Below are 23,725 nucleotides of genomic sequence, written 5' to 3'. Positions count from 1 at the left end.
GCCACTGGAGAGTTGATTGGCTGAGCAGGGTTCCTTAGGTAGAAGGACCGTCGCTGTGTGGCTGCCAGGCAACTGTGGCAGCCATTATATAGCTGGCTCCACCTCCTATGGCAGCCATTTTTGTGGCTGCACCAACCACATTGTGTCAGAATTCCAAAGGTGTCCATTGGCTAACGAAACTTGGGGACTCCTGATTTCAGGTACAGCCCAAGTTAAGAACTCGTCACTCCTTCAGTTTCCTGCAAGAGACTTCAGTTTCTGCCCGACTATCCCAGACCAATTCCCCATTAGGCTTGTTCGGGTGTCAGCATTCTTCTCCCCCCCCCCCCCAATTTCGCACAATTTCGCACAAGCTACCGCAGGACTGCGCCTCGCTCCGCCTCTTTCCCGCAGCAAGCAGAAACCGGTTTTCAGAGGATCTTGCTTGCTGCAAGAAAGAGGTGGAGAGAGTTGCAGCCCCACGGCAACTTGTGCAAAATCAGACAGAAGCTTGGGGGGGGGGGGGAGAGTTCCAACACCTTGAAATGGCAGCTGCTGTGAGAGCCCTCTCAGCCCCATCCACCTCACAGGGTGTCTCTTGTGGGGGAGGAAAGTAAAGGAGATTGTGAGCCACTCTGAGCCTCTTCGGAGTGGAGGGTGGGATATAAAACCAATATCTTGATCTACCTCACAGGGTGTCTGTTGTGGGGGAGGAAGGTAAAGGAGATTGTGAGCCGCTCTGAGACTCTTCGGAGTGGAGGGTGGGATATAAATCCAATATCTTCATCAACCTCACAGGGTGTCTGTTGTGGGGGAGGAAGGGAAAGGAGATTGTGAGCCGCTCTGAGACTCTTCGGAGTGGAGGGCGAGATATAAATCCAATATCTTCATCTACCTCACAGGGTGTCTGTTTTGGGGGAGGAAGGTAAAGGAGATTGTGAGCCGCTCTGAGACTCTTCGGAGTGGAGGGCGGGATATAAATCCAGTATCTTCATCTACCTCACAGGGTGTCTGTTGTGGGGGGGTGAAGGTGAAGGAGATTGTGAGCCGCTCTGAGACTCTTCGGAGTGGAGGGCGAGATATAAATCCAATATCTTCATCTACCTCACAGGGTGTCTGTTGTGGGGGGAGAAGATATAAGAGATTGTGAGCCGCTCTGAGTCTCTGATTCGGGGAGAAGGGCAGGGTATAAATCTGCAATTCTTCTTCTAGTGGGGAATCTGTCACAGTGAAGTCAATGGTACTTAAACATGTTCAGCTTGGGCTGGATTGTCTCCTTGAACTGTAACACAGACTGACAACATCTCTGAGTTCCTTCTCCTAAAGGAGGAATGCCTTCACCCTTCACTGCTGGATCCAGACCTCCCGTTGGATAAGCAGGGGGCAACTGTTGCCAGGAGTGCCTTTCACAGCTTCTGCTGCTAACCCAGCTGCTTCCTTCCATGGGCAAAAAAGACCTTGCCACTGTGCTGCATGCTCTGCTCTGGCTAGGCTAGACTACTGCAATGCACTCTACATAGATCTGCCCTTGGAGGCTGTCCAGATGAGACGACTGGTATGCCGCAGTCTGTCTGGAGAGAATCATCAGGGCTGTATCATTCCATTCTTGTTCCATCTCCAAGTGGCACCCCATCAGCATCTAGGCCAAATTCAAGGTGCTTGTATAGACTCTTAAAGGGCTTGAAATCACCATGCCCGACAGACGGCCTTCTCCTGATCATTATGATTATCTTCAGGGGCTCTGCTCCAGGTGACCCCCAACCTCTGTGGCTAGATGAGTGACCTTCTCGGGTGGGGTATCAAAACCATGGAATTCCTCCACTCCCCCCAGGAGATTCATCTGCCCCCTTCCTTGTTGCCTTCCACAAATGGACAAAGGCTTCCCCATTTTGCCTTGAATGTTCTCACTGACCCTTCTTCCGGGGTTATGTTTCAGTGCTGTTTGACTTGTTTTGCATGCATGACTGTGCATTTTTAAAGCTGGTTTTAACGTTTTGATTGTTTGCTGCCTGTGGAGCCAGAAGAAGAAGAAGACTGCAGATTTATACCCCGCCCTTCTCTCTGAATCAGAGACTCGGAGCAGCTTACAATCTCATATATCTTCTCTCCCCACAATAGACACCCTGTGAGCTAGGTGGGGCTGAGAGGGCTCTCACAGCAGCTGCCCTTTCAAGGACAACTCCTACAAGAGCTATGACTATCCCAAGGCCATTCCAGCAGCTGCAAGTGGAGGAGTGGGGAATCAAACCCGGTTCCCCCAGATAAGAGAGCTCTGGCTGACCCAAGGCCATTCCAGCAGCCGCAAGTGGAGGAGTGGGGAATCAAACCCGGTTCTCCCAAATAAGAGAGCTATGGCTGACCCAAGGCCATTCCAGCAGATGCAAGTGGAGGAGTAAGGAATCAAACCCAGTTCTCCAGGATAAGAGAGCGACGGCTGACCCAAGGCCATTCCAGCAGGTGCAAGCGGAGGAGTGGGGAATCAAACCTGGTTCTCCCAGGTAAGAGTCCGCTCACTTAACTACTACACCGGACTGGGTTAAGTTGGGTGGAAAGGTGGCACAGAACTGTTTTAAGTAAATAAAAAGGGGGTCTTGGTCTTTTATGAGACTCTGTAAGCAGAGGATACAGCAATCATAGGCAATAAATGCACATCTTCACACTGCCCGCTTTGCAATGTGCCGACACGAGGTTGGGGCTACCAAATGTAACATTATTCTTCCGCTCTAAGGGAAAATAAAACCCAACAGCCCTATCACTTTGCAGGTTGCTATGGTCTACCCTTCCTCCAAAAGTATGGAGGGGTCATGGCATTTAACCCTCAGGAGAGCCCCGAGAGGTAGGCTAGAACAGAAAACAGTGAGCAGTCAAAAGTCACTCAGTTCTCCTCCCCACAGGCTACACACACCACCTGGGTTCGGATGTCTGAGAGAGATCCTGAGAGACCACCAACCATGTAATATCTTCAAGGCAAGTTATACCTGCACAAAAAGTCATGGCTATACAAAAACAAAGAAAAAGAATTTTTAAAAAAAGATAGAAGTTTACAAGATTATGCACGAGATAGAGAAAGTAGAGAAAGAAGTACTTTTCTTCCTTTCTCACAACAGAAGAACTCATGGGTGCTCAATGAAATTGCTGAGCAGTTGGGTTAGAACTGATAAAAGGAAGTCCTTCTTCACCCAAAGACTCACTCCAGACACATGGAATTCACTGCCACAGGAGGTGGTGGCGGCTACAAGCACAGATGGCTTCAAGAGGGAATTGGATAAACATCTGGAGCAGAGGTCCATCAGTGAACATATGAACATATGAAGCTGCCTTATACTGAATCAGACCCTCGGTCCAGCAAAGTCAGTCTTGTCTACTCAGACTGGCAGCGGCTCTCCAGGGTCTCAAGCTGCGGTTTTTCATGCCTACTTGCCTGGACCCTTTTTAGTTGGAGATGCTGGGGATTGAACCTGGGACCTTCTGCTTACCAAGCAGATGCTCTACCACTGAGCCACCGTCGCTCCCTAGAACATATGAAGCTGCCTTCTACTGAATCAGACCCTCAGTCCATCAACGTCAGTATTGTCTGCTCAGACTGGCAGTGGCTCTCCAGGGTCTCAAGCTGAGGTTTTTAATGCTTACTTGCCTGGACCCTTTTTAGTTGGAGATGCTGGGGATTCAACCTGGGACCTTCTGCTTACCAAGCAGATGCTCTACCACTGAGCCACCATCCCTCCCCAATGAGCCGCAGTGTATTGTTGGAACTCTCTGCCTGGGGCAGTGATGCTCTGTATTCTTGGTGCTTGAGGGGCACAGTGGGGGTGCTTCTAGTGTCCTGGCCCCACTGATGAACCTCCTGATGGCACGTGGGGTTTTTTGGCCACTGTGTGACACAGAGTGTTGGACTGGATGGGCCACTGGCCTGATCCAACAAGGCTTCTCTTATGTTCTTTAAAAAATGTGACTTTTCAGGTACTTGACTTTCCCACGGATTATCTGTAGCTTTGCTTTCGATTCACACTTTGGGGTTGACTAATCGACTTCTCGATGTCTTGAGGCTATTTGGTGCACTTTTAGATCACTTCTGTTTTTATCAATTGCAAACCACCACAAATCCCTCCTGGGGCAGAAAGGGGTCAAAACCTTAAAAAAAAAAAAAGGTTTGGTTCATTTTAAAAGCTCTTTGAACAATTAAAAACAGGATCCTGATTAACTGGCTAGATCTTAAAAAAAATAATGTGTGTGTTTGTGTGTGTGTGTTTTAAATACAGTGTTGGTGATAGACACAACTCTAGAGAAAAAGAAAGGCCACCTTCTGCTGCAACATACAATGCTACCATAAATCCCTCTCACACAGAGAGGCATTTATATTGCATCTGTATCTTTTAAACCACTCTTTTAAAAAGGAAAAAGGGAAAAAAAGGCATATCTGTTTTCTCAGAACTGTTTTACTAGAAATCCAATTGAGCCGACCAATTGAATCCATGAACAGCACCATCCTAACTGTAATATACTGAAGTCAGAGATGTTCAGATGGCAACATGCTTTATTAGCGAGTACATCACAAAGACGACATGGGGGGGGGGGGGGGGGCGGGTCCCCTGTTATATACATTTCCCGGAACAACCTTCTTCCTAGTCAGTCCAATCCTGGCCAGTTAAACTTCCCGCCACTGATTGTCATAGGTGGGCTGAGTCCGTCCCTTCCAGGCACCGCCCACAGGTGCGCTGTGCTGTACTTCCCGGAACGAACGCCAGACACAACACTAAACATGCTAGAGTTGCCAGCCTCCAGGAGGGTTCTGGAGATCTCCCACTTTTACAACTGATCTCCAGCTGGAAGAGATCAGCTCCCCTGGAGAAAATGGCTGCTTTGAAGGGTGGACTCTAGGGCAGTGTTTCCCATTTGCAGGGTCGTGACCCGGTACCGGGTCACGGAAGCCTCACTACTGGGTCACAAGAAAAGTCAAAGCTAGCCCCACCCCCAGCAAAGCATGACCTCTGCTCTTCTTCCTTCCTTCCCCCGTCTCTCTGTTGTGCAGAGAAAAGCTAGCCTTGAAGACTGACACGGGCTGCAAAGCCTGAGCTCCATTTGCCTTCCTTCCTTCCTTCCCCCGTCTCTGTGTTGTGCAAAAAGGAGCTGGGCTGCCTCTCCTTCCTTCTCCCCCCCCCCCATTTTTACCAAATGACCCCTGGGCAGAATTGTTGCTGGCTGAGGTCATCTGATGGTGAGGAAGGCTTTCTTTTTCTCTGCCCCCCCTTCTTTCTTTCTTTCTTTCTTTCTTTCTTTCTTTCTTTCTTTCTTTCTTTCTTTCTTTCTTTCTTTCTTTCTTTCCCTGCAAGTGATGCTCTGTCTGTATTCTTGGTGCTGGGAGGGCGGGAAGCAACAGTGGGAGGGCTTCTAGTGCCCTGGCCCCACTGGTGGACATTCCAGAAGTGACATCACAGGAAAAGGTAGAGTTTTGGTTCAGTGTACCCCAGAAGTGACATCACTTGGCCCTTGACACCACAGGAAATGACATAATTCCTGTCTCCCGGCTCCACCCCCGAAGTTTTCTAGCTCCACCCCCAAATTTTAGTGGGTCACGAAGGAGAAGTGTAAAAATAACCAGGCCATGGGAAAGAAAAGCTAGGGAAACCCTGCTCTAGGGCATTGTACCCTGCTGAGGCCCCACTCCTTCCCAAACCCCACCCTTTCCCGGATCCACCCCCCGGAAGTCTCCAGGGGTTTTCCAACACAGATCTGTCAACCCTAATGGTTGCTTGGCTTCAGCCATGTGCAGACCTGGGAGAGGATCCCACACATCCCTTGCCTGGGCTGACAGAAATACACAGAACCAGCGCAAGAAGCCAGAGAGAGAAATACACCTACACGGAGAGTAATGCCCAGGGAAGAATTCAGGCTCCACAAAGCATGGAGAATTCAGGCTCCACAAAGCTCCACAAAGCATGGTTGCCAGGTCCAACTCAAGAAATATCTAGGGATTTTAGGGGTTGGGCCGGAAGTAAGTTTGTGACAAGCAGGACTGAACTCCAAAGGGAGTTCTGGCCATCACATTTAAAGAGACCGCGCTCCTTTCAAAGGCTTCCCCCCCCTTGGAAACAACGGAGGGTGGGGCACCTTCTTTTGAAGCTCATAGAATTGGACCCCCTGGCCCTATCTTGCTGAAGCTTGGGAGGAGGGTTTGAGAACAGGCACCAAATGCTATGTAGAAAATTTGGTGCCCCTGTCTCAAAAAACAGTGCCCCCCAGAGCCCCAGATACTCACAATTGATTCTCCATTATACCCTGTGGGGAGCAGCCTCCATAGGGTATAACAGAGTGTCCAACAGACATTACCTCCCCCCGCCTGCTTTCTGATGACCCTGAAGCAAGGGGAGGGCCTTCAAGCCAGGGGATCCCCCTGCCCCCACCTGGGGATTGGCAACCCTCCATGGAGCTGCCACAGACCGAGGCAGGAGAGAAGCATTGTCTGCTAGAGTGACAGAATCCAGGTCTGGCCAGTATGAATGGGACAAGCTAATTTACACAGGAAGTGTGCACTTACCAGGCCCTTCGTCCCATCACACAAAAACCTCGGCCATCTCTGGAAGCAATTACAGCCAGTTAACATGATCGGCCTGCCACTAAAATTAACTGCTAACAGAAATAGTTTTTGTTGTGTTTTTTTTTCCCACTTTGCCAAGAGGCCAACACGGCAGCCCCCACCCCGTGCTTGACTGACGGGAAATATTCAGTAATTACTCATGTTTTAGAAGCCCTTCCTTGAAACTGCCGGAGTGGGTGAAACAGTTGCTGACCATGAATGAAAGAGAGACGCAGAGCGCCCCTCGCACACCCACCGCACCCAGGAGCAAATGAGATCCACAACATTCACAGGAAGAGGAGAGAGGAGGATTACTCAGACTTCTAAGAAGTTCGGCATCGCTGCAAGACTTCCTCACAAGCTGTTCTGCAGCATCTTTGGGCGTTCGGGGGGGGGGGCGCTGCACCAATTTCTCCCCTCCTGTATTCATCATCTCCCGCTTTGTTTGCAATGATTCAGGAGAGCGTAGGGCTGTGCAAAGAATGTATTTCCTAGCACAGTGTTCCCCAGCCTTTTTGGCACCAGGGACCGGTTTTGAGGAAGACAATTTTTCCATGGACTGAGGGGGGGGGGGGCAGCATGATGGTTTTGAGATGCTACAATTGTGCACTTTATTTTTATTAGTTTGGTGTAGTGGTTAAGTGTGCGGACTCTTATCTGGGAGAACCCGGTTTGATTCCTCTCTCCTCCACTTGCAGCTGCTGGAATGGCCTTAAGTCAGGCATAGCTCTCGCAGACTTGTCCTTGAAAGGGCAGCTTCTGGGAGAGCTCTCTCAGCCCCACCTACCTCACAGGGAGGAAGGTAGAGAAGAGGAAGGTAGAGAAGATTGTGAGCCATTCTGAGACACTGAGATTCGGAGTGGAGGGCAGGATACTATTATTATTTGTTACATTATAATATATAATGAAATAATTATACAACTCACGGCCTGGTTGCTAACAGGCCATGGACCAGTACCGGTCCACGGCCCAAGGGTTGGGACCGCCTGTCCTAGCGGACAGAGGGCCACTTGTATCTGTAAGCTGTATTTGTGAAGAGAAGGTGAGAACAGAGTGCACGCATGCCAAAACAAGATTGTTTAAGAGGGCAGCTGTCCTGCACTGCAGAAGAACAGCTAGACTTGAATCCAGGAGCACCTGAGACAAAATCGCTAAGATGAGTAGGGTGGCCAGCTCTGGGCTAGTAAACACCAGGGTCGGCCCTCCCACTAGGCAAATTAGGCATTTGCCTAGGGTGCTGGGCTGGGGAGGGTTCCAAATGGGCCCTCCTGGCTCAACGCCATAGGCAAATGCCCAAATTTTGGCACTTTCCCTGCCCACTCTCTGATGACTCCAATCATCAGAGAGCAAGCGGGAAGAGTGCCCAGCCGGTGCACAGTCTCCGTAGCTTTCTCTGAGCATCCTCCGCCACAAAATGGAGAACGCTCAGGGAATGCTACAGAGACTGTGTGCTGGGTGGAGACATCAGAGAGCGAGTGGGGAGGGCACCTGGCTGGCATGCAGTCTCTGTGGGGAGGGGAGGCAGCGAGGGTGGGGAGCAGTGAGGTGGCGAGGATGGGGCACCCTGTGCCCTAGCGCCGGCCCTGGGAAACACCTGGAGATTTGGGAGGGGTGGAGCTGGGAGAGGGCGGGGCTTGGGGAGGGGAGGGACCTCAGCAGGGTCCAATGCCTGGAGTCCATCCTCCAAAGCAGCCATTTCTCTCCAGGCAAACTGAGGCCCAGGCTCTTGTACAACAAGTGAAACAATACAACATCAACATTCCAAATAAAACATTTCAAGAAGTTGATTCGATAACCAATAAAACTCTTTGAAAAAGTGATGGCGTCCCACTAATCAAGTTTTCCTTCTCAACTATTGGAGCATATGGGGTGAGGAGAGGGAGGGGAATTTTTGAAGGGAGGTGTTCAAAAAAGGAAGGGAAGGTGCCAGCTGTTGCGGAACATCTCTGCCTTATGGGCTCTGCAGAACTGCATGAGGTCCTGCAGGACCCAGCTATCATCTGGCAGAGAGTTCCACCAGGTTGGGTTGGGGCCTTGGTCATACAAAGATCAATTCTAATAGCGGGAGATCTCCTGGGGCGCCCTGGAGACTGGCAACCAGAAATAAGAAAGGGCACTATTTCTCAAGACCATGGTGTAGAGACCAAACAGAAGTCACCACCAATTAGACCACGGGTGGCCAAACTGTGGCTCGGGAGCCACATGCGGCTCTTCCATACATATTGTGCGGCTCTCAAAGCTCCTACTGCCCCATTGGCTGGCTTGGAGAAGGCATTTCTCTCTTTAAATCACTTCTCCAAGCCAATTCAGCTGGTGGCTTGGAGAATGCATTTAAAGTTGCTTTCTTTCCACCTCTCCCTCCCTCCCTCCCTAACTTGTGGCTCTCAAACATCTAAGCTCATGTCTTGTGGCTCTCGAAACATCTGACATTTATTCTGTGTGGCTCTTACGTTAAGCAAGTTTGGCCACCTCTGAACTAGCCAGACCCTGGCTTTCTCTCGTCAATCAGGGGGACCCAAGTTATCCCGAAGCACCCTTCCCACATTCCACGCATGGTAACAGTTAAGGGAAATCACACCGTTCAGGGCCATTCTCCACTCCACAATGCGCTCCCTCTTTCCCCATGACAAGAACCAGAGAACCCCCCTCCCCCCCCCGACATGGCCGCCAAACTTCCTGAGGACTCTGCTGGTGCTCCCAGGTTACATGATCGGGGTCAGAGCGAGGGACCTTAGCGGCAGCATTCATTTCCTGAACGAGGCGAGTTCTCTCGGCCATAAAGCTAATAAGAACTTCCTCGCATGGCAAGGCGGACTGACAGAGCTACTTGTCAGTGACCGCAGAGAGGGCAGAATGCTGGTTTCCATTAACGGGTTATGATGCCAGGTGCCACTAATAAGGTCCATCAGCAAGAAACAAGAGACCCCAAAGCTGGCCTGCTAACTCTGGAAGTAATCATTGTCAAGACTGGGGCGGTGGGGAGTGGAGTGGTCGGGAAAAGAGGAGAGAGAAATGGGGACGTTCGGGCCACAGAGAATTCCGAAGAACAGAAAACACATCATGGTTAAGGCAGTTAAGTCGGATTCAGAAATCTATCGGAACGCCACCGCCAAGAGCGCAACAGGCTAGAGGCAGCTATGCTCATCTCTCACTATGAATGAGAATCGAGATCCAGGCAACGTGACCAGATGGTATAAATGCAGCACCGAATTTTTTTTTTAAATGTAAAAATAACTTCAAGACAACAGCAGAGGTGAGGGGACCCAAGCAGCAACTGCCCATGAATCAGGTCCCATTTATTTAAACAGAAGACGCTTAATTCTCCCTCCCCCCCCCCAAGTAATTCAAAGTGCTGAACTAGAGAAAAGAGTGGGTCTCTTCTTCTTGGATGGTGGGCAACTCTCTCATTAATATTGTCGTATTTTAGTGTGTTTGAACGGTGGGGCTTCCAGCCCCCCTCCCCCCCCATGGGCAATTAGAAGCTAAAATCGATACCGACATCAGATTAATCACACAATACTGATTGGTCCTGTATTACTACCCTTCACCTTGTTATTCTGTAAGTTACATACTTACCTGTCATATGTAAAGTGCATTACAGTTCAATAAAGTTGTTTAAAAGTTTTTTGGGTTTTTTTTAAGTATGAACTTGCCTGAACCTCGAAGGAAAACTGTTTTAAGCAAGTTGCAAACTCAATGCCCTCTCAATTAGTCAAAAACTGAAGCGCTGTTTAAAAACAAAAATAATTAAATACAGGGGAAATCTGAACTTCCGCAGGAGTTTTGACTCTCTTCATCAAAATGCAGCTCGGCTGAAATGTTAAAGCTGTATTAATACAGAGAGCTTTTTTTTTTTTTTTTTTGCTTTGTGGAACGTCAAGAATAGCCGTTCTCATTTCAAAAGGCAAAAATGCTCGACAAGAATGCTTCTGCAGAGACAAAGACCTCCGCCGTGGAAATCTCTCCCTGCGACTTCCTCTGGAAATTAAAGTAAGACCCTCGGTCTCTTCCATTCCCGCCCCCACCCCCAGCTTTTCTTTTGCCCACCACATCCTCCCAAACTACATCTTGCATATAGTGAATAACAGGCAGCCTCAACATTTACCAATAACTCTAAATGTCACGTTTCTAAGGCCAGTGTGAAATGTCGGAAGCTCTCCTCCACCTTTGGCTGAAGCCCAAATTAAATCCTCACCGTGTTTTCCGCTAATTTCTTCTCCGTTCCTGCCATTTCTCAGCCACCTCTGAGAAAGAAGGTGAATATTTGCCACAAAGTTATGGAAAAGAGGAAAATGCTGGACCGTTAATTGGATTATTTGGACAGCCTCAAGCCTGATTAACAAACGTCGCAAAAATCCCCTCTGTCGAAAGCACCGTCATACCTTTTATTCACCCAAGGTGTTGATACATTTATCCGTATCCTTTTGTGGATGTTTAACAGCAACGTTTTCAGACCAACGTAGATGAAATCGGGGCACAAACGTCATTTTCCATTAGCTTCCAAGGATGCTGAGAATTACCAGTAAATGTTAACATTCCCCAAGTTTCTAAAGCTTACCAGAACACGGATTACCCTGATAGAAATGTTTTAACCGTGTGACTTTTTACTAGGTAGTCCTGTGGATCAGATGGCGACAGGATTAAGCCCTGTAACTATGTTTTGATGCTTCTTTTTTTTTTTTAAAAAAAATTGACATCTGGGTTGTAGGCTTTTGGATTTCACCCGGGATCCGCTGATCATTGTTCACTGGGGTTCAGGACCATGTGCACACAGAGCGCTGGGAATTGTGGGGGTTGCTTAATTACACTGGGCAGAATGCATCAAAGGTTAGCTGCTCAGACATAAGAATGCAGTGCGAGAAGGGGCTGTACCACTGCAGGCAGCTGTGGCACTGGTCACATTTTTATGGGTTCCCATGTAAAACCTCTCTACCCTCCCCCCCCCCCAAGCCTTTTGGGGAGAGAGAGATTCCAGGCCCGCCACTCAGATGCTGCGCTAGTTCCCCATTCACAAGGAACTCCTGATCTAGAGGAACGCTGACAGTGGCCAAAGAGAGACAGTGTGGTGTAGCGGACAGAGGGACAGGCAAGGACCCTGGGCGACCCAGGTTTGAATCTCCACTTCTACCATGGAAGCCCACTGGGCGACCTCAGGCCTGTCACAAATTCTTAACCTGGCCTACCCCACAGGGTTGTTATGGAGGGGGAACAGTGGCAGTGGCGAGCCAGTTTGGTGTAGTGGTGAAGTGTGCGGATTCTTATCTGGGAGAACCGGGTTCGATTCCCCACTCCTCCACTTGCACCTGCCAGCATGGCCTTGGGTCAGCCAGAGCTCTCTTATCAGGGAGAACCGGCTTTGATTCGCCATTCCTCCGCTTGCAGCTGCTGGAATAGCCTTGGGTTAGCCATAGCTCTGGCAGAGGTTGTCCTTGAAAGGGCAGCTGCTGTGAGAGCCCTCTCTGCCCCCACCCACCTCACAGGGTGTCTATGTGAGGGAGGAAGATATAGGAGATTGTGAGCCACTCTGAGACTCTGAAACTCAGAATGGAGGGTGGGATATAAATCCAATATAATCTTCTTCTTCTTATAACGCCGCTGGGAGTCCCCACTGGGGGGAAAAATGGAATATAAATGAATGCAAATGCATTATCCCTGACATGGAACCGCAGTTTCCACCACCTTAGCACTCGGCCATAGATTCCCCCCCCCCCATCCATTGGGGAGGGACCGTGGCTCAGTGGTAGAGCATCTGCTTGGGAAGCAGAAGGTCCCAGGTTCAATCCCCAGCATCTCCCACTAAAAAGGGTCCAGGCAAGTAGGTGTGAAAAAACTCAGCGAGACCCTTGAGAGTCGCTGCCAGTCTGAGTAGACAAGACTGACTTTGATGGACCGAGGGTCTGATTCAGTAGAAGGCAGCTTCATATGTTCATATGTACCTGGCTGTGTGTCTCGGGCAGGTCTAAGGGCCACGCAGGTGTATGGAGTTTCAGAGAGTCACACTGTTTCCACTCGCAGAATGTGCCATGATTAATTAGCACAAATCTGTGCCCACCGTTTCTGGCCGTTTCTAAGATTGGCCACATTTGTAGGCTTATCCCCGAGAACCAACTTTTCTCCCTTTAAAAAATGTGTTAAAAACACCAGAATTACTTATTTCTAATTGCCACAGGTGTTGTTTCATGTCTGTCAAGGCAGAAAACATGACAGCCTTTTTTTAATTAAAAAAAAAAAAACAATATTCAGGCTTCCACCTCCATATTCATAATTTGGAACAATCAGGGAAAATGCTAATTGCACCAAAAAAACCCCAAAAAACGGCTGCAATGAAAAATTACTGATCAAGATGTGACTGTTTCGGTGCTACAAAAATCCCACCCAGTCTCTGCCAAGTGGCCCTCCTTGCTAGACTCGGAACCGCAACCAACGTGGGTCAGAGTTTATCCCTCCACAATGAGAGAGGGTCTTCAGCAACCACACCGGAAGTTCAAAGCCACGCTCCACTGCAACTTTGCAAAACCCAGAGTATGACGCATAACTCCTGCAAAACTTGAGACATGCAAAATGCCACCCAGGATTCCTGGTCTGTTTTATTTTCCATGTCTGTTAAAGCTGCAGTACTGCAATCCTAAGCTCTGCTCACGACCTGAGTTCAATCCCCGGCAGAAGCTGCGTTTTCAGGTAGCCGGCTCGAGGTTGACTCAGCCTTCCATCCTTCAGAGTTCGGTAAAATGCGAACCCAGCTTGCTGGGGGGAAAGCGTAGATGACTGGGGAAGGCAATGGCAAACCACCCTGTAAAAAGTCTGCTGTGAAAACGTTGTGAAAGCAATGTCACCCCAGAGTCGAAAACGACTGGTGCTTGCACGGGGGACTACCTTTACCCTTTTAGTTCCATATACTGAGCAATAAAGAACCACTCCATTTTTCTTCTGCTGAGGCTTCAAAACAGTTCTGAAGTATATCCCATATAATTTCTTTGGGAAAATCCACAGCCCCCGTAGGGGTCTAAAAGTCTCCAGAAATCCTTTTTGATAATTCAGTTAGACTTAAAAACATATCCAAAAAGGGCTGTGGAGTTTTCTAAAGTGATTGCTGGAATGTGCATTTGAGACCTTTGGATTTGTTGTTCTTTATTGCTCAGCATCCAGGACTACTTATATGTAAATTATCATACACTTTTTGAAGATAATTTGCACAACTGTGAACTGTAACTGATGATTTGAACTGTGATTTTGATATCTGGAATAAGTATTGAATGGTTGAATGATTTAGTGTGCTGTTAGCACCTTTTTAAAGAACCCCGTGGCTTGTTAAAGCTGCAGTACTGCAGTCCTAAGCTCTGTTCACGACCTGAGTTTGATTCCCGGTGGAAGCTGGGTTTTCAGATATCCGGCTCGAGGTTGACTCAGCCTTCCATCCTTCCAAGGTCGGTAAAATGAGTACCCAGCTTGCTGGGGGGGGGGGGGGGTAGGAAAGCGGAGATGACTGGGGAAGGCAATGGCAAACCACCTTGTAAAAAGTCTGCCGTGAAAACACTGTGATGCGACGTCACCCCAGAGTCGGAAACGACTGGTGCTTGCACAGGGGACCTTTCCTTTCCCCCTGCACAACACGGATGCAAAGTGCCTTAAGAATATCAGTCTCCCCTCCTTTCTTTTCTCACAACCACCACCCTGCAAGGCAAGTTAGGCTGAGAGTGCGGAACTGACCCAAGGTCATCCAGCAAACTTCCATCACAGAAGTGAGATTTGAATTCGAGTCTCCCAGGATCCTCTTCTGACATGCAATCCGCTATGCCATGCCAGCTCTCATTCTGCTATGACAGACTAACGTTGGCTACCCCTCTGCAGCCTTGGTGCATGCACCATTCATTCTTGCTTCCGAAACCACCCAATGAAGTCAGTCAAGAGAGTATTCCCATCGCACTGGTGGAAAAATGGAGCTTGCAACATAGCAACCGGTCCGAGGGCACCCTAGACAAAAGGCTGGTGCATCCCACTTAATGCCTACCCATCACGAGACACACACTTTCCCATTGATCCATTCTTTAAAACATTTCTTTCCTGACTTGCCCCCACCCACCCACCATGGGGGCCCAGAGAGTCTTCCCAGTGCATCAAAAAAAGCTTGACACTTTTCATCAGAAACAAGCCTGAGAGGACAACAAAACAAAGCTACCACGGAGGCGGCCAAAATTCTCTTCATCCAACTTTCCCCCTGAATTTTGGAGCACTGAATCACCTAGCCTCGTCTTGCCCAATTTCTGACCCAATGCATTAGGAAACCAGCGCTGAGCGCTTTTCCTTTTCCAAAATTGTTCAACGGTATACAGCGCGCCAGGTCTCCTGCCTTTTGTCGTGGGCACTGGTGCGCGCCTTCTCCTTGATAAAACACTGCAAGAAGCGATCCGGATGCCACTCAAGGGACGGCCGCATCGAGATTATTTTGCTGCTGCATTGGAGTGAAAGGGACAAACTTACAAGAATCTTAAAAGAACAAGATCTAGAGAAGTTTAAAAAACGAATGGGGAAAGTTTCAAAAATATATTGAAAAACAATGGAACGTTAAAGGACATTTGGTGATCTTTGACAATGGTTAATTCTTAAAGAAACTATATATGGATTACAGTTTTTAAAAATAGGATTATTGGATGATAACTTTTTCGTTTCCTTGCTAATGATTAAGAACTACCATGAAGATGGATTATAGCTATAAACCTTGGGTTTTTTTGGGGGGGGGGGGGGGTTGAAGAAAGATTCTTTAACAGATAGAGTTTATTACCTTATAACAAACTAAATGAAATAGTAATACGGAGACGTTTGTTAAGAGGGTCGGCACTGCTGAGGGTCACCAAAAGGGGGGGTGGGGTGGAGAAAATGTTATATATGTGTATTAACATTTAATGACAAATGATAATATGAGATTATTTTGCTGCAAGGTTTTAACAACACAGAGACCGCGTGTTCTCATCAGCAAAACACAGCACGCAAGGAACCTGGACACCATCGCACTTCATCTGGCATCGGGAATGTAACGGCGAGAAGCGATGCAGGCGAACTCAGAGCGGCGGCAAAGCACCCCTTCTCCATCTCTCCAACTCCAGAATTCATGCAGAATTAAAAGGAGGGAAATGCAGCTCAAAGAGAAATGCCAAAATAAAGGAACAAAATCCATTCTTCTCTTCCCTCCAGGCACCATCTGGAGGCCGGTTGTTCTGGGGAAACCGACCGCAGGCCGGCTGCACCCACTTGCTTCTAAAAGGAATCGACACCTGGCTTCTTGGGGATGAGGACAACTCAAAAACAGATATAGCCACCCCACGTTCTCACACAATCTCACTGAAGTGACAAAGGGAACTTGGCCTCTTTAAACGCACCTGCCCTAAAAATCTTCTTGGTCTCTAATGTGCTCCTGGGTTCAAAACCAGCTGTCTTGCTGCAAACCAACACATCCACCCTGTGAAACTATGAGAGCAAGCCTAAGCAGATCTACTCAGGTCTATTCAGTGGGGCTTACTCCCAGGAAAGTGCCCTTAAAATTTCACTGTCTCTGTCTAAAGTGCAATCCTAAGAATGCTTTTCTAGGGATAAACAAGCAAGACAGTCACATGAACATGACAGCCTTATACTGAATCAGACCTTGGGTCCATCAAAGTATTGTCTACTCAGACTGGCAGCGGCTCTCCAGGGTCTCAGGCTGAGGTTTTTCACACCTATTTGCCTGGACCCTTTTTAGCTGGAGATGCCGGGGATTGAACCTGGGACCTTCTGCTTACCAAGCAGATGCTCTACCACTGAGCCACCATCCCTCCCTGAACATATGAAGTTGCCTTCTACTGAATCAGACCCTCGGTCCATCAAAGTCAGTATTGTCTACTCAGACTGGCAGTGGCTCTCCAGGGTCTCAAGCTGAGGTTTTTCACGCCTATTTGCCTGGACCCTTTTGAGTTGGAGATGCCGGGGATTGAACCTGGGTCCTTCTGCTTACCAAGCAGATGCTCTATCACTGAGCCACCATCCCTCCCCTAAACCAGTCAGGGCTGGATTAGCCATTAGGCCAAGTAAGCATTTGCCTATGGGTCCCCACACCTTTAGGGGCCCCGGGATGGCTTTCCCCCCTGCTTGCAGCCCTCCCAGCCTGCACACGCAGCCAGCAACTTAGTAGCTCTTTGCCTGACTTGCCTGGTGGGGCTGCTGCTGGCGGCGTTGCCAAGTTTGCTTCCTTCTGCCTCTCCCCTGCAGCTTTGTCAAAGAGGCTTTTGAGAAGGTACCTGAAGGCTGCAGTGGGGGCTGTGGGTGGTGGGACTCTGAGAAAATTTGGCGAGGGGCCCCCGAGATTTCAACTGCCCAGGGGCCTCCCCAGAGTTTAATCCGGCTCTGGAGGCACTGCATGTTTATCTCTACTGAAGTGGGAGATGAAGTGATTCCCCAAGATGGATCCAACTGAGATTTGCATGGAGAAAACGACTGAGTCAGGGAAAGGGCTGTATCGGGCGGCTTCTCCCTGGTGCTCTAACTTTCTAAGAGCAAGGAGCTTTGCTCTTGTTCTGGAGGATCATTCAGCCATGTGAGCTGCCCAGCTGCAATGTCCGAAGATCATAGCATCATAGAATCCTAGAGTTGAAAGGGACCTCCAGGGTCATCTAGTCCAACCCCCTGCACAGTGCAGGAAACTCACAAACACCTCCCCCTCAATTCACAGGATCCTCCTCATTGCTGTCAGGTGGCCATCTAGCCTCTGTTTAAAAACTTTCAAGAGCCCACCACCTCCTGAGGAAGCCTGTTCCACTGAGGAACCGCTCTAAACTCACAAACACCTCCCCCTAAATTCACAGGATCTTCATTGCTGTCAGATGGCCCATCAAGCCTCTGTTTAAAAACCTCCAAGGAAGGAGAGCCCACCACCTCCCGAGGAAGAAGCCTGTTAGAATCATAGAAGAGTTGGAAGGGACCTCCAAGGTGATCTAGTCCAATTCCCTGCACAAGGCAGGAAACTCACAAAGACCTCCCCCTAAATTCACAGGATCTTCATTGCTGTCAGATGGCCATCTAGCCTCTGTTTCAAAACCTCCAAGGAAGGAGAGCCCACCACCTCCCGAGGAAGCCTGTTCCACTGAGGAACCGCTCGAATGGTCAGCCTGAGCAAAGAACCTGAGCAAATAGCTCCTGTTTGCCGCTTAGCAAAACAAGATTCAGAACAATCCAGAGAATCCAACAAGGTGCTCCATTTTTAAAGTGGTGACAAAAATTGCACAACTCTCAGAGTAACACATTGGTATTGTGTGTTTCCCCTCCTAAATCCGGGGTGTGGGGGGGGGGTGTATACAGGCCAGCCTACATCCGGGCAGAAGGAACACCGTCCATCAGCCACACATATTGTTTCTAGAAGCCGCCAGTCAAAACCAGCCATCAGACTTCCGACAGAATATACAATTCTCTGTCTCGCACAGACACGCAAGCTGCCTGGGTACACTATGCGCCATGGCGCTGTCGTAATTAAATGTGTTGGTTCATTAAAACACTTCAGAGCATCTCTGCCACAGTCGCTTTGAATCCCGATTAGCAGCCTGCCTCGTAATATGTTTGCACAGTATTAGACACATGAGAAATATTTCTTAACTCTATATATCCAAAGCAAATGTTTGCACACAGCTACGCCGGCGTTCTCTCTGACACACAAGAAGTACTTTTGGTTTTCAGTTCACACAGGCAGAGTTAAGCAGCTGGCTGGGGAGCTGACGTCCACAGGGGGGAAAGCCTTTTTCACCTAGAAGATAAAACCAAAGATCCCCAGATCAATTTACAAAGCTGCCCCCCCCCCCAGCTCAAGCTAGCAAAGCCGTTAGAAACAGACTCCCAATGCGACCTCTCACATCTTTTTTAAAACGCATTTTTGTCACGAGGCAAAGCTTTTCTGGAATTATACGGCGTTTGTCCCCAAAGGTACAAGTAGACGTTTGCTCAAAACAACAACACAGAGACCAATTTCATTTAGGACTGGAAATCATTTGTTCCCTAATCTGATGTGGAGATCTTTCATCCCAGTAATTTAGAGAGCTGCCCTCTCTCGAAGAGTGCCCACAGCCAACCACGTTTTGGTTAAAAAAATAAAAAACGAGAAATCTGTATGCGTCTCTCAATTAAACCAGTGCAGTTCAAAACAATGCTCAGAGTTGCCGGTGGAATTAACCAATGTTCTGTATTCTGCCCTGCCCAGAAGCACAGAAATACTGGTCGATTAACTCCTGGCGAGGGCGGGGGGAACCGATATCAGGAGACTGCCCAAGCGAATAGCAGCATCACTTTCCAGGAGCAACAGGTCTGAAAGACAGAAACTCAAACTGGGTATCCAGGACACGGTGGAAAGAGTGTTCTACTGTGAACAACAAACGGAATAGCCACACAAATGTGATGCGCCATGAGCTTGTATGTTGGGGAGAAACCTATCAAGACAACTGCCCTGTTTGTTAGCTGTAAGAAAGAGACCAACGTGCAGTCACTTTACCAATGAAAACAGGAACCAGTACCTGGAAGGTTTATTAACGCAGGCACTGAACGTAATGTGAGAATTGCTTGATTCGTGCCCAATCACACCTGAGACACCAACAGAGCTCCCTTGGTCAGAAACTCCAAGAAAACTTGTTGGTCTCTGAAGTCCTGTTGGACTTGGATCTAACTGCTCTACTCCAGACAAGCAACGCTCTGAAAGGAGGAGCATTACTGAACAAGCTTATCAAAAAGCCTTCAAGCATATACCGTACAGAGCCTGTGCATGCATTTACTGTAACTCGGGAAGAGACCAAGCGGGTGCGTATAAGGGGTGGAATCCCAGATACCAAACCAGCAGCTCGAGATCTCACCCAGGGGACTCTGTACTCAGATAGCATTCGGCAGTAATGGGGCTGCTACCCACAGAATGGAGGCAGGCACACCGTAGGGAGATGCTACGTGAGCACAGAGTCCCATGGCCTGACCCCCATCACGCTGAAACCAGGCCTTCAGAGGAGAAACGCGTTAGAAAGCTGTCAGGAAGATTATAGAGGCCTGTTTGACGAACACGGCCTAGGTCAGCTTAAACATGGCTTGGGTCGGCAGCCACATCCCTACGGGCGAGTTGATAGGACAGTCTTCAAGACTAGGAACAAATGGGGCACTTGCACACTGCAACGGGTTCCAAAAAAGCTCTCCCCCCACTTTCTCTTCACAGTAGGAGCCTGGCTGACAGAAAAGCAAGATGCCCAAAGCAGCAGCCGTGTCCCCATCACCAGGGCAGGCAGAATTCAGAGGCCTCATAGACACACTGGGGCATCAAATGCCACACCCCCCTACCCGCCCCCAGAAGTCTGCTGCCACCAGCCCGGACATCCTTCTTCTAGCCTCGGTCTTTATTTTGCTCCCGCTCAGAAAACCGACTTCCCAAGACGAGTTCAGCGCAAGTCAACAACTCGACACAATATCCGTGGCACGAACAAGCCCACTACAAGGAAACCTGACCTTGTCCACTGAGGATTAGCAGATAAGGACGAAAGTCTTTGAAAGATTTGGGGAGGCGGAGAATGGATGGGATCCGCTGTTAAAACAATTAAAGGTTTGGCTGAGAGCACGAGCAGGTGTTGGGCCAAGAGCAAGCGGAGGGTGCACCTACCTGTGCTGTTCCACCGTCTCGTTGTCGGGCAGCTCTGCCCCACAGACGCTGCAGTGCTCCCCCAGGGCTCGGGTCTCGGTTTTTATGCCCACAGCCAGTTCCCCGAGCTTGCTGAACAGCTCCCTCTGAATGAAGCCCTGGGGCAGGAGGCCCCCGTAGGCACTGAAGTCCATGGACACGGCGAGGGCCGGTTGCATGTGCAGCGTAGGGGCCATCGAGGTGGGGATGCTGAGTATGGAGTCACTTTTGTGGTTTGGGAGCACAGAGTAGAGGCCCATCGGCTTCTCGCCGTGAGACACCATCAGCTCCGACCCAACCGGGGTGCCTGGGACGGCCTCGGGGGGCTGCTCCATCGCATTGTCGTCCCGGGAGTAATGGAGCTCGCGGGCACTGGTGATGACGCTGCTGCGGGTCGGGGTGCCGGGTCCCTGCTTGCCTTTGTCCTCTGCCTTGTCCCCAGTGGAAGTGCTCAAGTCGGCCGTCCGGGGGCTCCCGTGGCTCAGGGCCTCCTCCACCTGCATGGCTTCGGTCTTCACTTCTGACATGCTCGGGCGACGGCCGGGGGCCACGTGCGAGTCCTCGAGGGCGTTCTGCTGCAGAGCCCCTTGCAGCAACGACTGGCCGATGGACATCAAGCTATCGACGGCTGCCTTGGTGGGGCTCATGGCGGACAGGCCGAAGGAGGTGGAGACGGAAGGGCTCTGCTCCACCATCGCCCCCGTCAAGCTCTGGCTGGCCAGGCTGGAGTAGCCACTCTCTTCACTGGAATGCTTCGAGATGAGAATATTCTTCACGAATTTCGACTTCCGGTCTTCCTCCTCTTCGGCGGCGCCGTCGGCCATGTTGACCTCGGTGTCGTTGTCTTCAGAGGCCTGAATGGTTTCCAAGATCTTCAAGCACTGCTCCTCCAGGTACTCGATCTCCAGGATCTCAGCCGCGTACAGAAGGTCGTCCAAGTCCTCTACTTTCGCCTGCAAGGTGGCAGTGTATGCGTACTCCAGGATCTGCTGGAAAGTCTTTGGCGAGAGGAAGTCCAAGGTGTAATGCTGACTGTTGCGGTGGAAGAGGATTTCGAACATTTTGCTCGTGCAAGCCAGCACGGTTCGGTGAGCGTGGAACTCCTGGCTGTCCACCAGGATCACCACGTCACACAAGGTCCCGGCCAGGCGCATCTGGTTGGCTTTCTGCAGGAGCCCCGTGGCGTGGCTGGGGTTCTGGAGCTGGATCAGACCCATTTTAGTCAAATCCATAACGCTCCCAGGGTCTAGGCATCAGGGAGTCTTGCCACCGGACGGGCTGGGGCTGGCCTCGCTGCGGCTCAGGTATCTGCACAGGAGGAAGAGAGAAGACACCTTAACAGAGAAATCGATCGAGAACCGCACGTCTTTGGGCGACTGAAGGGAGGAGCCCAGGAAGTTGAGCAAACAGTATTTCAAAAAAGTCATTTTTTTTTAATCACAAGAACTAAAAGAGAAAGGAGAAAGGGTGTCAACAGAGGCGCGGAATGCCTGATCTGGCTTTGCTATTTCCTATGCCCAACAAACAACTCTTGGGCAGAGAGATGTGGAAAAGAGGGGAAGAGGAGGGGGCAGCCGAAGTACCCCAGGCTGCTAGCCAGGAGAGGGTCAGGCCATCCCACCTGAGAGCAAGCCACCTCCGAAGAGTCCAAGAGTCCCAATTCAGGGCTTGCAACAGCATCCCTTTCAGTGCACACGACTCCCAAGGGTGCCGCTGAGCGGTGCACAGAACACAACAGGGACGCGGGAGGGAGGTGAGCTGATTCAGACACACGAAGAGCCCAACGAGGTCACCCAGACTCAACAAATCAACACGCTCCACCTTCTTGCCCCCCCCCCCCCAACCCCGCGCCTGCCCTAACTTTGCTACTAGGCAAATGGCTCTGCTTGGGAGGCAGCTGGACTCTGGCTCCCGGAGAGGGGGAGAAGTCTTTTGCCACCAGCAGCACCCAACTCCTTGGGGGGGGGGGGGCGGAATAACTGCTTCTTGCCCCCCCCCCCCGCAGCCTCAGCAAGTTTGACCTAGGGAAAAAGGTGCCAAGCGAGGAAGGACAGACAGCTGCAAAACTTGACACCCCCTGGGGCCCCAATCCCTCAGCTGCCCAAGTCTTCAAACCCCTCCTCCTCGTTTTCAGCCAATCGCGCAACAGCTGGGCAAGGGACTCAGGGCCCCACGCCTCCCCCCCCCCCTCCAGTCGGAGAGCCCCAATTCTGCAGGACTCTCCTTCCTCAATCTGAGCTACCTCCGATTCCCCCCTCCCCACCTCCAACCGGGGTCTCGGTCTTCTCCTGCTTGCCCTTCAAGGCAAGCACGGAGCAGGAGGAGGTGGGGGGGGGGGACCCTTTCCGCGCCTGGAGAGAGGGCCTCGATCCAGCACGCGCGTGGCCCACGTTGTAGGAGGGCGGGCGGTCGCTCCCGGCCGGAGCCGATTGCAGCAATTTTGCAAAAGACTCGGGGAGCGCTCGAAGCGCCCCCCCTCCCCCCGCCAGTGGGGCCGCGCTTCCTTTCTTTTTTTCTTTCGCGGAGGGTGCGGGCAGGAGGGCAAGCCCCGCGGCGGAGCCCAGGAGCCCGGGGATGGCGCGCGCGCGGCGAGAAAGGCAGGCAGCTCCAAACGCGCTTTGTGGTGGTGGCGGTGGGGGGGGGGGGACCCGAAGGAAGGGGAAGAGAGCGACCCCCTCCCGCCTCCTGCAAGGGCCGGGAAGGGAAGAGAGGCACACGCAACACCCCCAGCGCCAGAGCCCCGGCAGGCTTCCGCGGGAGGAAGGCAGGCAGCGCCTCCCCCAACTCCGGAGTGCGCTCCGGGAGCTCCAGGGAGAACTTCTTTTTGGAGATGCGCCTTCCCGGAGAAGTCGGGCTCGGAGTTGCTCGGCGGGGCGCACTGGGAAGCGGCAGCCCTGCTTGCATCAACCCCCCCCCCCCCCCCCCGCCGCATTTGCCTCCCCGAAGAGGGGCCGCCCAGCTCCCGCTCCGCTCGTCCGCGGCTCTCCGCCGTGCGCCCCCGGAGGCGCCTAAGCCGGCGCGCAACAAGGCGAGGGGGGCGAGCCGCGGGGGGCCAAAGGCCGGAGGCGCCCCCCCTCTCCCCCCCCCGGGGCGGCGGCAGCGGCGGCTACTCACCGGGCGGGCGGCGGGGCGAGCGGCATCGCCGGCCGGGCAGTTCGCAGCGCCCGCTCCTGCCTCTCTAGCGGGGCTCGGCGGCTCGCCCAGCAAATCACCAGCCGCCGCCTGACGTGGCGCCGGGGGCCGCCCCCTCGAAGTCCCCGCCCGCCTCCATCTTGACTCCTGGCACCGGCGCCGCCCCCAGTCACAGGCCCTCTGCACCTGCTCAGAGGCGTTCTTGAGGTCCAAAGTGTCCACCCAGCAGAGAGAGACAGGCGCTCTGCACATGCTCAGATGCTCTCTTGGGGGCCAAAGTGTCCACCCAGGAGAGAGACAGGCGCTCTGCACATGCTCAGAGGCGCTCTTGGGGTCCAAATTGTCCACCCAGCGGAGAGAGACAGGCGCTCTGCACATGC

At 51.1% G+C, this 23,725-nt stretch overlaps 1 protein-coding gene across 1 annotated transcript in view; it reads right to left on the bottom strand.

The window, feature by feature from the left end:
- The window catches only part of ZBTB16 (zinc finger and BTB domain containing 16), a 285,483-nt gene extending 262,132 nt beyond the window's left edge, over window positions 1-23,351 (bottom strand). Inside the window, exons 1-2 of the mRNA XM_060251069.1 lie at window positions 23,328-23,351; window positions 20,196-21,521 (exon numbers count right to left, since the gene is read on the bottom strand). Of these exons, the coding sequence (XP_060107052.1) occupies window positions 20,196-21,445 (1,250 nt within the window). The 5' untranslated portion in view covers window positions 21,446-21,521; window positions 23,328-23,351. The remainder of the gene's footprint in view (window positions 1-20,195; window positions 21,522-23,327) is intronic.
- Window positions 23,352-23,725: the final 374 nt, after the last annotated feature.

The sequence above is a fragment of the Heteronotia binoei genome, chromosome 12, assembly GCF_032191835.1.
Source record: "Heteronotia binoei isolate CCM8104 ecotype False Entrance Well chromosome 12, APGP_CSIRO_Hbin_v1, whole genome shotgun sequence".
NCBI lineage: Eukaryota > Metazoa > Chordata > Lepidosauria > Squamata > Gekkonidae > Heteronotia > Heteronotia binoei.
The sequence above is the reverse complement of the archived record's forward strand: the minus strand, read 5'-3'. Positions and strand labels throughout refer to the sequence as shown.